General features: G+C 44.7%; 1 protein-coding gene across 1 annotated transcript in view; it reads right to left on the bottom strand.

Annotated features, from left to right (window-relative positions):
- LOC112455730 (synaptogenesis protein syg-2-like) overlaps positions 1-16,426 on the bottom strand; it is a 327,928-nt gene extending 311,502 nt beyond the window's left edge. The window contains exon 1 of the mRNA XM_025017863.1: positions 16,402-16,426. Coding sequence (XP_024873631.1) covers positions 16,402-16,423 — 22 coding nt within the window. The 5' untranslated portion in view covers positions 16,424-16,426. The remainder of the gene's footprint in view (positions 1-16,401) is intronic.
- Positions 16,427-16,942: the final 516 nt, after the last annotated feature.

Genomic DNA, 16,942 nt, shown 5'->3' with positions numbered 1-16,942 from the left:
AATTTGATCACAGCCGACATCATCTGACGTAAAGAGTACAAAGAATGAAAGGAGTACAAAGTGAATTAAAACGCGAGCAGTAATGCAGTTAACCATCGTTTGTCTAAGCGTGTAATGAGAAATATATATATATATATATATATATATATAACGTCATCGTGCCTTGTTTTCCGGTCGTTGATTTCAATTCCCTGGCATACTCCTCTCTCCCGGTTTTGCCCTTAAACCATCGCAGTAACTCCGAAACTTCGGACTTGGACAGTCAAATCACTCCTGTTAAGTTGCAGGCAGCGGATGTCGCGACCGATGAATTCCCTTATATAATAGACGTAGAAACGGAGCAATTCCCAATACACTATCGCCATTTCTTATACAAGCTAGACGTATAGACTCTCACGAGTATTCGGGAGAGTGAATGATGTCTCACTTCGAGACTGTTTCCGCGATTGAGACGCTTAATAATTATCTTCTCCCGTTATTTCGGAAGCAGCAAATGGCAAATGTCCGGTCCGTCGTTGCCCCAGGATATTTCCGATCTTCAGGTATATTGACCCGTTTACGCGGTCGACGATAGTAAACGAGAGTCGAAGCCACGCCGTATCGATTGTATTCCACGAGAGGTGCGGAGGGGGTTGGACTCGGCAAAGCGAGAACGCGAATGCTTACGGGGGATGTTTCGCGCTTTGTCGACGCGGCATTATCGTTCGTATATTCGCGATATACAGCGGAGGGAAGTATAAGCGGCCGTCGAAGTGTACGGCGATCCCCAGGGCGCGGCACCGGCTTGCCGCTGTGTTTCTCATCTGCCGCGCGTGTAGTCACCGGACAGGGTGGGCCGGTCGGCGGTCTCGGGCTGCACCGTCGGATTCCCAGCAGGTTCTCCCAACTAACCTATCGGTTTCTGGCCGGCTGCCCCGCTTAATGGGAATTGAGAACTTTCGAGTCGGCTACCGTGCGCGATAATTCATCGCCCTCTCGCTCTCGCGGCGACGGCGCCGACCGGCGGCGTTGCGCCTTGTGTCCTGGTCCTTACCGTAGCCGATCTACGACTCGCATATGCCTTCCCGTACGTACGGCGTCGGCGACAACGACGAGAGAACACGGAGGACGTGGGGGTGCCGGAGGGTGCCGCCGCCGGCGAAGTCGGCGGGTGCGAAGATACGAGCCAATTGCGGAGTCGGAGTTCGCTTCTCCTGTTCTCCTCGACATCCGCGGGTGCAGCCGGCAAACGAGTTTACCGAAGCGTGTCCTACCGCACCTTCTGTCTCTTTCGCTTCCCCTCTCGTCTCCCCCCTCGCTCTTAACGTTCGTTACCGAGATGTGTCGGTTTCTAACTGCTCCTGTCTTCGCTATCTCTATCACTTCGTGATGTGCGTTTTTAAAACACTAAGTTATAGAAAGAATTTTTTTTGGATCTCCGAGACATTACAATATTTACTTTTCCTTATCTTTTTTCTGTCTTTATTGCACTTTTGATAAAATTTTTCCTTTTAAAGAATCTTCTAATATACTATAACATCAAATTACGTTTCCTAATTTAATCTCGCGAATTTACTTTTGCTTTTATTCCTTGCACCCCTATTATGAGATTACATATTCTAAGATTAAATCGAAAAGCTTGCTTCCCTTCCTACCAGCAAATTTGCAATATATTTGCATGCCATTTTTTTGCGGGATAATCTAACCGAAACTTACAGCGGTACGGACGGTAGCGAAGCGTATTGTGGAAAAGCATGCAGTCAGTTTGGTTTTAACACCTTGTTTACACATCGGGCTTACGTAACAAGTGGACGAGTACAGTTCGCGTAATATTAACTAAATACTATGTTCGACAATCCTGTTGCGACATGCAGATAGGATTCGGGAAATAACGCGGATCAGCGATATTTCGTAAAGCGCGATACAAGTTTTATTAAGAAAAGCCGGAAAACATACGTCAAGAATTATTACGAGTCGGATGGGCCGTTAACGTCGCGCGTTGACATCGTTCCGCCTGTTTTATAGGCTGAATAACGAGGAACAACTTGTCCGCGTTTACGAGCTTCTCTATAGATTCTATTGCGCACCGGCATTTGTTGCAGCGATGACCGTAAGTTTAACGGTATAATTACTTTCCCGATATTCATCGCGTGAATACCTTGCGAGATTATAGCCGTGTTCGCGAGTATTAACAAATTAACATATTCGTTTGTTCTAACGAGGGTGATTATACGCTACTTACAATTAGTAATAGTACTTAAGAGATAAAGAGTGAGTACATGGATATACGATTACGTATGAGGTCTAATAAGAACTAAGAACAGTCTTGCTCGGAAAAACACTCATCAAGTTTTTTAAATTATGTACCATGTATAAAATATAAGGAGTAGGTTTCTTTTGACTCTTCTAGCTTGTGTTTCTATATAGGCAATTCCACGAATTATTAGGTTTCGATTCCGAAAAGTTACCAGCCCCTTGGACGAGAAACATATAAAGCGTCCATCCGTCTCTCCGTCTCACGTTAGAAATCTTTTCACGAAAACCACGGACATTATTTCCTCGTAACGGCGAATCAAACGCGTTCCTTGACAACGACAGGAGAAGCGATACGACACGATCTGTCCGTTGATCGAATCCGGAAAGGGAACGAGTAAAGGCGACTTCTTTTACGCGCGGACAGCTTTATTAAAAGGGACGCGCAACGAGATTATTGCGAGTTACCTAGTTGGTTAGCTCAAAGTTATCCGCGTGGCGAGCAGCGAGAGCTACGGGAGGAGAAGGTACGACCGGGTAGGATCGGGGCGAGCGACTTTACTCGTTAAGCAAGCCCCGAGGCTGCTCGACGCTCGGCGCACCTAAAGATTCTATACCTGCATCCATTTCCCGTCTACCACCACGTAGTTGTATCGTCACTGCCGCCACTGCCGCCACCGTCGTCGTCGCCGTACCCCGTCAAGTACCTCGCGTCTCCACGTTTCTCCAACTCAGAACGTCCCCCATCCCCCGCGTCGTCTCTGCCGCGAGTACCTCATCCTTGCAAGCTAACTCCTTCTCGACGATCGAGCTTGCATAATGGATGACGGAGGACGGACGGAGGTGGAGGAGAAGAGGAGCCAGGGAAGGGGGTGAGATTAATTCGGTGAAACCCATATCCGCGCGCGGATCTCCCAACCAGGTCCGGATAATGTATCGGCGCGGATAAACCTACCGGTTTGAGCGAGTCAATTCATCCTCCGAGCTGCCGAGCGAAGCGGCGTAAGCCAGCGGAACGATGGTGTGTCGAGTCGTGGCGAACGAACGGTCGTTAACAGAGTTGCTAACTTAATATATTTAAAATTAGTTATAAAACTTTTGAGACAAGCATTATATAGGAAGGAAATAATTTTTATATGAGGAGAAGACACGTAAACCTATGGTTTATTCTTCTCATAATGAAACATTTAATGTAATCTTTCCGTAAAAGGGATTAAAATAAATACTCGTTAAGGAGGCTCTAAGCTCGCGTTTCAAAGACGTTTACGTATCCACACATCGCTGACACGGCGCTTAAATTCAAGAGCGTGTGCCGAGATTGATGCGCCCTTAAACTTCGCGATTAGATTACGCCTCTATACGAACCACGAAGAACCGCTTTCTGATTTTCTGACGGCCCCACAATCCAAACGAGACCCGTGTATGAGCTCCGCTTTACTGTTCCCGCTTCACTTTCACGCGAAATACCCGGGACGACGCGCCCCGAAAGAAATCATAGCGAAGTAGCGCTCGTTCACAGGACGTCGATAATCCATATAGTTATCTCTCGCTCGCGGATAACATGCATAACCGCGCGTGTTGCATATTGTACAGTTCGGACAAAGGAGATTCACGCGCGCCTTATCACCTGTATCGCAACCGCGCAGACAAAACGGATGTGCGTTCCGCGTCCACGGCTAATATTTCTCGCACATCGATACTTACCGGCTAACGACGAAAAACGTCATAATGAGCGTGATTATCGGCGTCGCGTAGTCGAATTCAAATTGTCGCAGGCCGATAAACTCGTCGTACAATGCGAACGATAATAAAAACGGACGGATAATAATAAAGACGTGTCGTCTAGTGCCTCGCACGGATAATTGATACTTCTGTGGATGCGAAACGAGGTCGATGACTACGGCGACGATATGTCAAAAACATTCGACCGAGCGATCGACCATGTGCAGAGAACGAGGAGAGAGAAAGAGAGAGGGACTCAGAAGCAGGGACTAATGAAACACCGGCGCTTTGAAAAATGTCATTTACCTTGCACACGTATCGTCGAGATCTCCATCGTCGTGTAATAAAAATATCAGGTTCTGAACGGGGTCCCGAGCTCACGTCGACGCCGATCCACCACCGCGTCGGGTGTTGTGTTTAAATTCGCGCAAAGATTTGTCGAGGAGACGAGCCGACGGTCACCGTCACACCACCGTTGACAACGTGCCGTGGATGGCGTAGGCACGCGATAATTGTGGATAATTCCCGGCGTCGCGTGCCGCCCGCATCCCCTCGTTCCCCCTAATTATATGTCTCCCAGTCCTCCCGGCGCGGCGCGGCGCGGCGCGCTGTTCCCGCGCATTTCGCATACATACGCGATCGCACGTTGCACGTGTATTATACATGTACATGGGTACCGGAATCGACGTTTCCAGATAGAAACCGCGCCTAGTGGTGGGAACATGTAAGCCTCTCGGTCCGCACAAACGGGAGGGCGAACAAAGGGGAAATGGGATGTAGGATGTCCTTATCGACAAGGGAGACCAATATAATCATCCGCATACCACATGTGCGTACATGTTATGTACAATGCGTGCGATTTCAAGTATCAATCAGACACGTAAGATTTGCCGGACAAGACGGATAGATCATCATGGAATTATATTAAAGATTATCGATTTAACAGGTCCGCAAAGATATTGATTTAGGAGAATGCCTTATCGAGCCCTATTAGATATTGCCTTGTCGAATAATTCCTTTTCCAGATTTGCACAATAGAAATTTTAATGCACGTTCCTCGATTTATTTTCACCGGCGGTTATCGCAGAAATAACACATCGCAACGAGGTATTTGAAGCGGAAGTCACTGTCGGCGGTGGCAAATGGTTCCTGTCACGAAGTCGTCCTCCCCCTGGCGGGACGAGACAAGGCGAGACGAGAGAAATGAGACGGATAACGACTTTAAACGTACGGGAAGTCAGCCGCGGCGCTCCGCGATGGCGGCTAATGCGCGAAATGTAAAATGTTTCATTAGTGAAAGACGCCGGCCGCTTAAGCAAAGCCGCAAAAGAAAATATCTCGTAAAGATTTCCCATCTACGGAAAATCTATTCCGCCGCTCTCGTCTAAATTCTACTCTCTAACTAATAGACTCCGAGCGAAGAAAGGACGGACGGACGGGCGCAAAGGTCTCGCTGAAGACCGAGACGTTCTCTTTCGAGTGCGCGGTACGATACGCGCACATAGCTCGCAAGTAATTCCAAAAGTTCCTTCGCAAAGCCGAACAGTCGGCACAAAGGATTGATTCGGAATGTCAAAAAGGAAGAACGGCCAGGCCGTCTATTCTTTCGCATACGTTGCGGATTTGTACATTTTATGCGGGATAACGTCTGGTACATTCAATCTCTTTACCTTACGGCATCGCGTATTAGATAATCACATTTCGACATTGTGTCAACAGTGCCCTCACAATCGATCGTCTGGTAAAACTTCTAATGTCACGTGTAATGTTGAAGTTAATGTCAAGTTATATATCTTTTAATGTTAATAAATAAATAGAGAATTAAGACAATATTACATGACAATATATGCATTTTATCGATATTACAGAAAAAATTTTTTCGGATATTGAGAAATATAAATCTACGAATATAAACTGAATGAAAGTATTTACATTCCTTTTTCCGGTATCGGTCTTAAAAATTGTAAAATGTTATCCTGTTATCCTTATTGTTTTTTTACTCAACCAGCCTCGCCAGTTCTCTTTTCTCTCTACTCTACATTTGCACATCTCTCGTTTGATAATCCATCTCTTTCGTCGTTATATCGTTAACTCACTATACGGGTCGAACATACACACGAACGTCCGCGGTCCGGCGCCAGTGTGCAACTGTATGTAATTATTCTAATTCGTGGTGCGTGAGTCCGGAGCTCGCATTCGAATGCATTTGCTGTATCACTTTTTGCCTTTTCTCGCCAATTCTGGAATGGGCGCTGAATGGCAAATCATCGCCACACGTAACCCCCCGCATCGAATTAACTCTCGGGCGATGCCACCATTACGGTATAAAAGTGGAATTTTAAAATCAAAGCTGGAAAAATCCGTGCCCATTGAACCGTCTCTCGAGACCGTTTCGCGCAATACCGAGGTACTAGATCGCCACTCTGCAATTTCAATGGCTCTCGAATCTAGTGTCTGTTAAAGCAAACGCAAATTTAACCGTAAGGTCAACGCCGCGATAGGTATCGCGACGATATCGTACGTCAGCAACGGGAGTAAACTGTTTATAAGCAGCGCGTAATATGTAATTACCCATGGACGCAGGGACAGCCGGATAACGTCGCATCCGCGAACATTTTCATTTCGGCGGCACACATGTGCGGCCCGGCCGCCCGGTCTAATGGATTTGCTTTTACCTGAAATTGAATTATAACGCTGTAGCAGTTTGCGGCTTTGCCGCGTAACAAGATTTAATAAAGCAAGCCGCGTAATAATATGGTGCAGTAATAACATATGCAGTACATTACTGCGATATACATATCCCGCGCGGATATATATCATCGGCCTGGACGCCACGGATATGGAAGAGAGATATTACTGCTACTGCGGCGCAGTACCCTTCCCGAAATTGCGACGCATCGTTCGCCCGCGAGGCAGCAGGACAGGTCGCGTCCTTCGCGCTTCCGGAGCGCACACATCGGTGCGCGCGATCTTATTTGCCGTACAATTTTATTTCCACGAACCGTATATATTCCTTCTACCTTCCCTAAGTTATGTACGAGCGTCCGGGCAATCGCCGATCCTCGCAAGACGTTACGAAACGTATCTAGCCGTCTTATTTGCGCGGATTGCATCTGCATCTCGACGCAGAATACAAAAAACCAATACGGACGAAAGAAGAGAAAAAGAGCATCAAGAAAGAGAGAAAGAGAGAAGAAGTTTGCAACACGTGGAACACTTTGACTTACGTTTTGACTTACAGTTAGTCTCGCCGACCTCAGGTGACCTAATAAAAATTCTGTACAAGATCATTATTTATAGCAAGCTAATAATTTTTGTACTAAAAGATTTTTATAGTTGAGAGTTTTAATAAGTAAATATAATAATCAATATGTATATAACAAAAAATAAAACAATATTAACATTTTCGGTCAGAATTTTGAGCCTAGTAATAATTTTCGTTTTGAGTTTAATATATTTTATGCTTTTGAATCATGCTTTGATTATTCCATTAAAAGTATAATTTCGTATGATTTAGTATTACTGATACCAAATAAGCATCTTATAAACCTACAAAGAAATTGGTTGCAAAAAATCAAATTTTAAATAAATGTTTAAAATTTTTATTTTAATATAAAGTTAAAAATATAATTAAAAAATATAGATTGAACTCTAACTTTTCATTAAATAATCTCACACTTATCAATACTTCCCTAAAGAGCAACAATTCTCTAAGTTTTCCTCTAATAAGTCCGTGACTGAATGACATTTCACACTTTCCCCGACATCCTATATACAGGTACCAGACATGAAAGAGACAGATGGATTTGGACGGACGAACAACGTAAGGCACGTCGTGAGAAAAAGAAAAGTCGAGAGGAGACGAAGGGGGAAAGGGGGGAAGTGAATGGATGTAGAATGGCGGTTTAGCGGAGACGGGTGGCACAGGAAGGAAGCGAGGAAGGAAGATCAGGAAGGAAGGAACATGTAATTCCGGAGGGCTTAGCGCGTCCCAATTTTCGGACCAGTAAATTCCAATAACGTCCGATGCCCTTAAACTCTTCGTACATCACGTCCCGTGAACCGGCGACCGATTTATAACCGAGAAATTCGGGTTATCGATACCTATCGGCACCCCGCGTCTCCGACCCCCGCGACCGTGCGAGCGCCGCAGCTTTTCGTGGGGATAACGATGCGCTCCCCCGGCCGAAGTCTCAGCCAATGATTTATGAATCATTGAGGGAACACTCGGCGCGTATATCTATATGATCTTCATTCTACAAACTGTCTGCACCACGGCTTTAATGACGCGAATACACGAAGCCGGTGGAAGAAGAGGCCAAGTCGGGCAGTGAGTTACTGGTTTACTCCGTTTTTGTTGCAAACAACTAAAGTTTTCAAGCTCTCAAGTATTGTCCCTGGAAAACGGGCGGAGAGAATCAGTTAAACCACAGTTAACTTTAACCAGTATTTATGGGAACGACCGTACGTCTGTCGGTTTAGCACGTGCGGATTTCTCACTACTTTTTACGATCCGGCCTAACTCTCTCACAGCTCCTACTACGGTGTAACTCGAGGAGTTTCATAAATTATAAGAGCTACCCTGTGCGCTGTGCGCGGTCGAGAGACTCTTCTACGCGGACCTCGGCCAGCGTCTTCCATCAATGACCGAGCGAGATCGAATTTCCGGCGTTTCCTTCCTTCCGATCGAGACCGCGCGTCACCGCTCCCGAAGAAATCGATTTAGCGGAAACGTCGCCGCAGCGAAGGCTGCGGTAGAACGCGATGCGCAGTTGGCGGTGATGTCGGTATGTGCAGGACACCGTAATGCCGGACACACCGCTGCGAACAACGCTAAAGCCAATAACTTACGCCACGCGGCTTTGAACGGTCGTCCGGGCTTGCGGTTTCGTGACTAAATAGTAATATTGGGAATGCCGCGCTGCGCCGCAGCGTTACCGTTGCCCATATTAGCGACGCTCCTACGTTTGCTGCGACGACGCAAGAACATGAATACGCGAGCCAGGGGGAGGCTACCATTGAACGATCTCGGCGGTAACCCGCACGAAAGTGATGCCAATTCGACGATAAGAATCAAATCGGTGAAGCCCGATCCGTTTGCGGAGCGATTGATCTATTGGAGAACCACCTAGAGTCGAATTCCAAGTGACGTTAATTCCTGTTAAAAGATTGAGTGTTGACCGTTTGATCTCAAATATACACTGATGTATATCTATTAATTACAATTGTGCAATATATGTAAATCATTGTTACGTTGTTGCTCCACTATACGCAACATAAACTTGATGATGTATTCCAAGTAAATTTCAGCGATACAAATGGCACAGCACGCGATATCATCCCTACTATTAATTTCCTGTGCCGCGGTCTGGCTAGCCGGTGGTATAATACAGAAGTCTATGATATCAATGCGCCTCTCTCTCATTCTCTCTGTCTTTCTCATTGTGTATACATGCGTGTATACGCGCAGCAAGCGACACGACGCGACGTGGTAGCGTGGTACAACGCAAATCATATCAACCACGCGAAGACAATAGAAGACCAATTAATTGAATATATAGCTCTCTAGGCGATTACATCTTCAGCCATTTCGCTGAAATATTCACGTACGTCGAATATAACGAGGTATTCTCGCCTCGAAGCTATCATAAGAGAGAAAGAGAAATTGAAGGACGGGTATATTGGGGACGATTCGAGTGGAAATTGGACAAAGTGACAATCGCAAATAACGACGACGCAAATAACGCGACGCGCCTCTTGACGAACCACTCGAGATGAATTATGCTGTCATGACCTCTCACAGGTTCACGCGACGAAGAGTTGGCCAATTAGGGAACTACGTGCGGCAATGATTGCGTCCCTTTATCGCCACGGACGCACTCGATCGTCTCGCGTGTGGCGTTCACGTCTCGATTGCTCCCACATCCACTCTGCTGATTTCAACTCCGCAACGAAAATGTGTTTCTCAAGCAATTTTCACACGTGACCTATCATGTACTACTGTGCTACAGACGCCTAGAGAACCCGAGAAAGCCTTAAACAATTGTTATCCTTTTCGATGTGACGAATGTTCCTGATTCCATCAAACTGAGATCTACGCGATGTTAAGTCAAACTTATTCTTTCATCGTCTATCGAATAACACTTCTATGATTTCAGAAAAGATATCGTAATACATGAGAATGTAAGTTCTCATCGATAACGCGCAATATTTCACGAATCGCACGACTTGATCCGATACAAAGTTATTTTCGGTAAATCGTAATCAGACGTCAACTTTATTCGGAAGATATCTCAGGATTAATGCCGGGTGTAATATGCAAGCTGGAAAAACTGATATCTTCCATCTCGCGCGGGGAAAACCGCGCGGTCATTATTCTCGCGCCGCCGACTTTATTTACGATTACTCCTATAGATGAGACAGCGGACAGCGGACATCAGCGTTATCTTTGTTCGCGCGGCACAAAGCGCGCGTTGCGGAGCGTATGTGCACGCGGCAACCCACACGAATAATGAAATTTCGTTACCGCAAGACAATACTGTCATGCATGCCTGGCCAGATTCTGCTACCTGTCCACGCGGCCCGCCCGGTGAAAGCTACACGAGCCGAACAACTGTTATCGTGGCAAATTGCACGTTCCTTGTGTACCATTACGAAATTCTGCGGTAACATTGTTCCGCCTCGGCCCGTAACTCATTTGCAAAAAACATACGTGCTTTTTTTACGAGGGATATCGAATGTGTCCCCGGGCACTATTTGAGGGTATCGTAATTACCGTCCAATTATCATAATTAGCGACATCGAAAGCAGCCACGGAGCTGGCGGCGACCAAAACGAAAATTACGTTTGCATGTTTGCGCGCGTTATCAGAACTAACCAAACACGGATTCGCTGCGCGATATTTCGGTAAATTAGATACGAGATACAACATTCAATTTCGCCCGTCTTACCACCATCGTCGTTCGTATCATTGCGCTGTTTCGAAAATACCGTCGCGGAATCAACGACGCGAGAGTGTCTATGAACCACCTGCGCCCTTCGATAGCTCCCCCGCGCGTGATAACTTAGTTTTATTTACCGAATAGACAGTCTAAATCAAGCCGGTGTTTGAACCACGCCGTACTCTACTTTCGTTGCTTTTTCCCTTTTTCTCCCTTTTTTGCGTTCGGTCATGGGGAGGAAAGAGAAAGAAGAGATGAGCCGACAAAAGAGCCGTAGGGAGAAAGAGGAGCGAGACAAAATGAGAGGGAAGAGTGAAGAGAGAGAAAGAGAGAGAGAGAGGTGCAGGCGGGAATCGGTTCGCATAGATCGTCGGCGCGGACAGCCGCGCCATTAGATACGCCCATCTCAATCACTGGCGTACGGAGGGTCATAAATTCTCGCGTAAAAGTGGTAGAAGAGGCGGCGGTGACGGCGGAGATGCACGTGCTGCAAATGCAGCCGGGTGTTTACAGTTGGTCCATTCTCTCTGCTCGCACGTCCCGCGCCGCACCGCAAAGCGCGTCGCGTTTTCGCCTCGGACGCTTCGGACGAGATTAGTAATTGTTTGCACTGACTTTGGTATACTTTGCGGAACGATGTCGGGAGCGTTTAGCAGTTGTCGCCTTGTCGCACAGCCGGCTCTCTCCCGTCCCAGATGACAAATACCCGCTCGCGACGGCCGATCGTAGCGGATAATTCCGCCAAATGTGTGGGAAACGCTAATTAATACGCAGCTGGAGCTAGTGGAGCTGCCGCTATAACTGCCGCCGAGTTGTGCTGCTATTCTCATTTGCGTTTCCCCTTTCCGTTCATCTAATTGCCTCAAGATATCCTTTAGAAGCGCGATAAATGCGTGTAAATGGGAATGTAAATTGCCCTATCCGCGCAAAAAGAAGAATAACGTGTAAATCTAATGACCGCATCGCCAGCCTTATGACTTTTATTAATGTCAATTACATCTGTACGCGCGTTTTTCAGCTTCGTTTCGCATTTATGGCATGTCGAAGGAACAACTATTTTCCTTAATAAAAGTAGAATTTTATAAAAGCCGTTGCTTGCATATCAATTATACATTTAAACCTGCTACTTATACAGGCTTAATATTTTAGTCTCCTTATTAGCAATAAAGAGTTAACGGCATAATCAAGTTTCATCAGAATGACACAATACTTTTTGCGATGTATTCATTTTTACTAAAGAAGTCTTTTTGCACAAATAAAATGTACTATTTTGCTTGATAATAATTTATATTGTTTCGTATAATATAACTCTCATCTAAATAGATATCGATAATGTCAATGTTAAAAATGTTGTAAGTGATACATTATTATAAAATATACAACAACTAATAAGAAAAGAAATTATAATCGAACGTAAAATTATAAATACGGTTTATTGAAAAAGGCCAGATTAGCGCTTAATTAAGGAAGACTTCAAGATCCGTCGACATTCTGGCGGTATTACGACAAGCTCTGACAAGCTCTTTAACGAAGAAGTTTGTATCCTTCGTAATATTTTCATACGATAAATATCGCGGTTCACGTTACGCGATGCTTCAACGCTGACATTTATCTACGGGAATTGCATGTCGTGTTCGCACGCGCGCTCGCGTTGACAAATATCGCACGATGTTAGTAGATACTAATGAAAACTTCATTTAAACAGGATTATACGACGTTAATATTAATTATTATCACAGGATTAAACTTATGACTGGACGAAGCGGCGCGGCGGGTAGATCGAAGTTACCTTCTTTCCTACACGTCTTAATTAACGAAGCTACCTTTCTCGCTATATATCTCAATTATCTCTCTTGGATGTACATATTTCGTAAATATTTCTTTCGGAGATTAAAAATTTATCAATACGTTCCAGTATCGTCATTCGCATTTTTGTAGAAATAATAATTATCTCATACAAAACAAAGAATATTTTCCATCCCAAAAGAAAAATGAACACATATCGTTCAAGAAACACCACAAGGGATAATGGAAAAGAAATTCCGCTGTTCTTCCATTCGCAATTTTACTCGCAATTAGCAGGGTAAAAATGCAATACGTCGGAATTGACAGAACCCCGGTTTACGTACGCGACTTCCAGACGTGCGGGAAGTAACTTTAGCTTAAGGAAGGGGTTAGAAGGTAGCCTGAAAGCGGAGATGGCGGTTATGGGGCCTGAAAGTTGCTGGCGGGAGAGCGACGGTAGGCAGTGATCGAGCGGTCGCGACTTAATGAAACTCTTAAGTGCCGACTATTAATATGGCTTCCAAGTTACCGGGTGGCCCGCTGCGCCTCCATCCACCGCGCCCGCGTTCCCTTCCTTCCGCCCTCTCGCCGGTTACAAGCTCCCCGAACACGAGGAAATGGCCGTATCGCGCAATTTTACGCCGAAAAGTGAGAAATTAACGCTATTTATTCCCGTATACTTCTCTCCGTCGGCACAGAAATTACGTCAGACAATCAGCGAGATCTACTGCGAAATCTGTCCTTGTTCCAACTAATCTGACTTTTCTCCACTCAATCACATATGCTTAATTATAGTTCAATGACACTACGCGCTGCTTTACGACTCACTAAGTTATTTTATATATTCAAATATAGATGAGATATCTACGATATCCACGATAAATACGCTCGTATAGTTATAAAAAATTATCGTAAAGAACAATTATTATCAAATAAAGAAGATAATTTACATCATCACAAAATCATCAGAAGCAAATAGATATTCGCACACAAATATTTTATATCTAGAAAGTTGTTAAAAAATTATAATACAATAAATTTTGTTATTGAAAAATTATTAATTACTTCAAAAGTCATGATTATTGAAAATATCATTTTATCATTTTATTGGCGACTTGTTCCAAAATAGTTCATAAGCCGCTACGGCGGCTTAATCACATCAATTTGCACAAGGGATAAAGATGGAAACTACAAAGTGTCACCATTATCCTGATCAGCTGCCCGGAATCCAATAATTTACGCGGACATCCGCTGAGCGAGCCAAACTAGTAGTGCGCTAAACCGAGTTCACGCCTTGTCGCGCTTTTCGAACCGCTGTCACGCAAGGCGGTCGGCTATACCGGGCTTCACGTCCCCGTCCCCAATTTGTCTTTGAATGAAAAATTGATCCGGTTAGGCGACTGTTGTAGCTAGTCGGAAATTGCGAGCGTAGGAAACTGACGGATGGGGAGATCGATGGCGCGCCGATACTTTATCCGTCGCGATACCGTCGACGTCGCGGCGTCGGCGTCGTCGCGATTCAGCCAGGTAAACTGAATCGCGCGCTCATTCGTGTGTTCGAATAATTATTTCCAATTTCAAGATTCAATTATCCGGGGTAAATTAAAATCCAACAGGACTCTCTAGGTCGTCATCGTTTCACCTGCGGCTCGCTGATCGTCACCTGATTATAAAAGTATCGCAAATCAAGGAGGTAGCAGCTTGTAACGAGGGTATTACACGAATTTAATTAAATATTGAATAAAGTACAAGTATTCCGATAGTGCCGCCGAGCGCGAGTAAATGCACCGGGCAAGATTGATCTCGGGTGAAGATTTTAAGCAACAGTATGTATAATTACGAAGATTAGAATTTTATCGTTAAATCTATTTGTGAGAGGAATTATTTAATACTTCGGTGTTCGTTTTTTCTAATTTTCCAATTATTTACAGGGTTCCGGTACTACATCAACCAGAACCGTCGTGACAAACGTTCTCGGACAACAAAAGCCGTTATGGCTTGTACGCGCGCCGTTTATCTGAGACTGACGACGCTCGCTTTCAAGCTCACTTTGCGGGTTGTGCATTTTTCGCGTCCGCGTGCACGTAGACGCGCCGAAAAATTCGCATCCCTTGAGCATTGGTCGCTTTGTCGCCACCCCCGTTCCGGTTTTCCTTTCCTTCTGTTCTGTTTTTTTATCTCTCTCTTTCCGCGTCCCTGTTGGAGCGCGCGTTCGTCCGTTTTTCGATTCGGCGGCGAGACAATGAAGTCCTTATCGCCAATGGCTATCGCCACGAGCGTCGGCCGAATCGGCCGCAACCGATGCGCGACTGCTCCTTTTTCCACTTTTATTTCCCGATCTATATATAAATATATTTTTCTTTTTTCCATTTGCCTCTGGTTTACACTGGAGCAATCGCGGTTTTTATCATGAGCTTGGCACCTTTGACCGCGACGTGCTGACAGCGACAGTGCGCGCGGACTCGACAGAATTTTCTCGATAATCTACGAGTGCCGTTGAAAATTTCGGCTTTCCTTAACTTAAAAAATTATCAGTTTCAAATCGTGAAAAGTCTACTGCTCGCCCGTGACGTCGCAAGATAAATTGAACTCTATTATCTTAATTGCACGCTGATTTTCTCTAAGAACCAATATAATATCGCGGAATTTAAATTACACCTAAATAAGTCGTTCTCCTCAGTCGCGACTAAAAGCTAAAATCTCCTGGTTAGCTTGAGAAACTTTGTAATTCAATTACTTCGAAATTGTAAGTTGTGTCTTACAAACTAAGCGCTTGTATTTCGTACAAATGATTAATTTTGTATGCGCGAATATACGAAATTACTTTACGTTCCTTTGTAAAAATCTTCTCTATTTGGTAAAAGCTTTTTAACACTTTATTCTCGAAAGAGCTAGGTGCCTCTTTACATCATTAGAATAATAATTTTCCGAAATTAGAGAAATGTGTGATAATACATTATCTCTGAAATATTACGTAATGTCACGAGAAATAATCTCTCTCTTTTTCTCGAGTAGTGTACCTCTGCTTCGAGAATTTTTAAATGAGAGCGTGAAAGTAAAGAGTAATCTTTCGAGTTCATTTCTGAGCAAGTATACATATATATACAAACTAAATAGTTTAAACAACAATTTTCTTCTCTTGGCGATGCTAATCATCTTTTAACAAGTACGCGTAAGTTGAGCGTGTGATTACTTCGTCCGCCTGACGAAACACGTGTCGATCGATGTAAGTACACGCCTCTTAGTTCCAGAAATAGTCGCGCCGCGTGTTTAACAAGCCCGTTTAACTTTTAATAGGCTCGATGGCCTAATTATGAGCCACCGCGAAGTAACGAAGTCTGTCACGTTTTGCAAGCGGATATACTGGGTGTGACAACTCAGCCCCGGTGTACGGAAGCAGTATGAAAACGGAAGGGATCAGAATCCTTCGCGCAACGCGTATATGTTCCGGCGCGCTGTTAATCAATGAGGATTTTGTTTATAAATAATTATTTAATTAAAACATTTTTTTGCCGTGATTATATTTTTGATAATTTCCGGTCTCATGACGTTATGAAAGCAGTTGGGGTGGGTGTTTAAATTTCAGAATTATAATATATACAGTTGCCAGAATTATTTTGTTTTTGAATGCGCTTATATCGTGGCGCTACTGCTCTTGGATAAATACACCAAAGGAAAGTAAATAAATAATCATGCAGGTACGATAAATAAATTCACTCACCACTCGCCATTGCTGCCGTCATATCCGATCGACGAATCCATCCGCAGGAGACTCGTGAAAATCTGAAAATATACGTGAATCAAATTCGATTACTATATTTTCAATCCTAGGATTTTGTATCAAAGGTATAGTACGCGCCGCTGTTAAACAAAGATATGGCCATATCGAGACCGGGAGTGTAAATACGCGCAGGCAGCTTTGATGAGAGAGAAAACACGTCCACCATTTTCGCGGATTGGTCGAACGAGTCGACCGTAGCAAAATCGAAGCGCGGAATACACGCATGCACGTTCTTGAAATCGTGGAATCCACTGAATCGGCGGTCGATCAGTCGACGATACAAAGTGGCACGCGAGGCGATATCGAAACTGCATCAGCCTTGAATAGCGGTTAAAGCATCGCCCGCAATCGAATGCACACTCTGCACTTGATCGCTCACGGCATGGTTAGGGGAGCGACGCCAACGGTACGATACGGAAGAGATGAATACGGCGCGGAGCACCTATTAATTAATTAGTCCCCAAATCGGCCAATCACCGGT

The sequence above is a fragment of the Temnothorax curvispinosus genome, unplaced genomic scaffold, assembly GCF_003070985.1.
Source record: "Temnothorax curvispinosus isolate PA1 unplaced genomic scaffold, ASM307098v1 QBEX01006326.1, whole genome shotgun sequence".
NCBI classification, from domain to species: Eukaryota; Metazoa; Arthropoda; class Insecta; order Hymenoptera; family Formicidae; genus Temnothorax; species Temnothorax curvispinosus.
The sequence above is the reverse complement of the archived record's forward strand: the minus strand, read 5'-3'. Positions and strand labels throughout refer to the sequence as shown.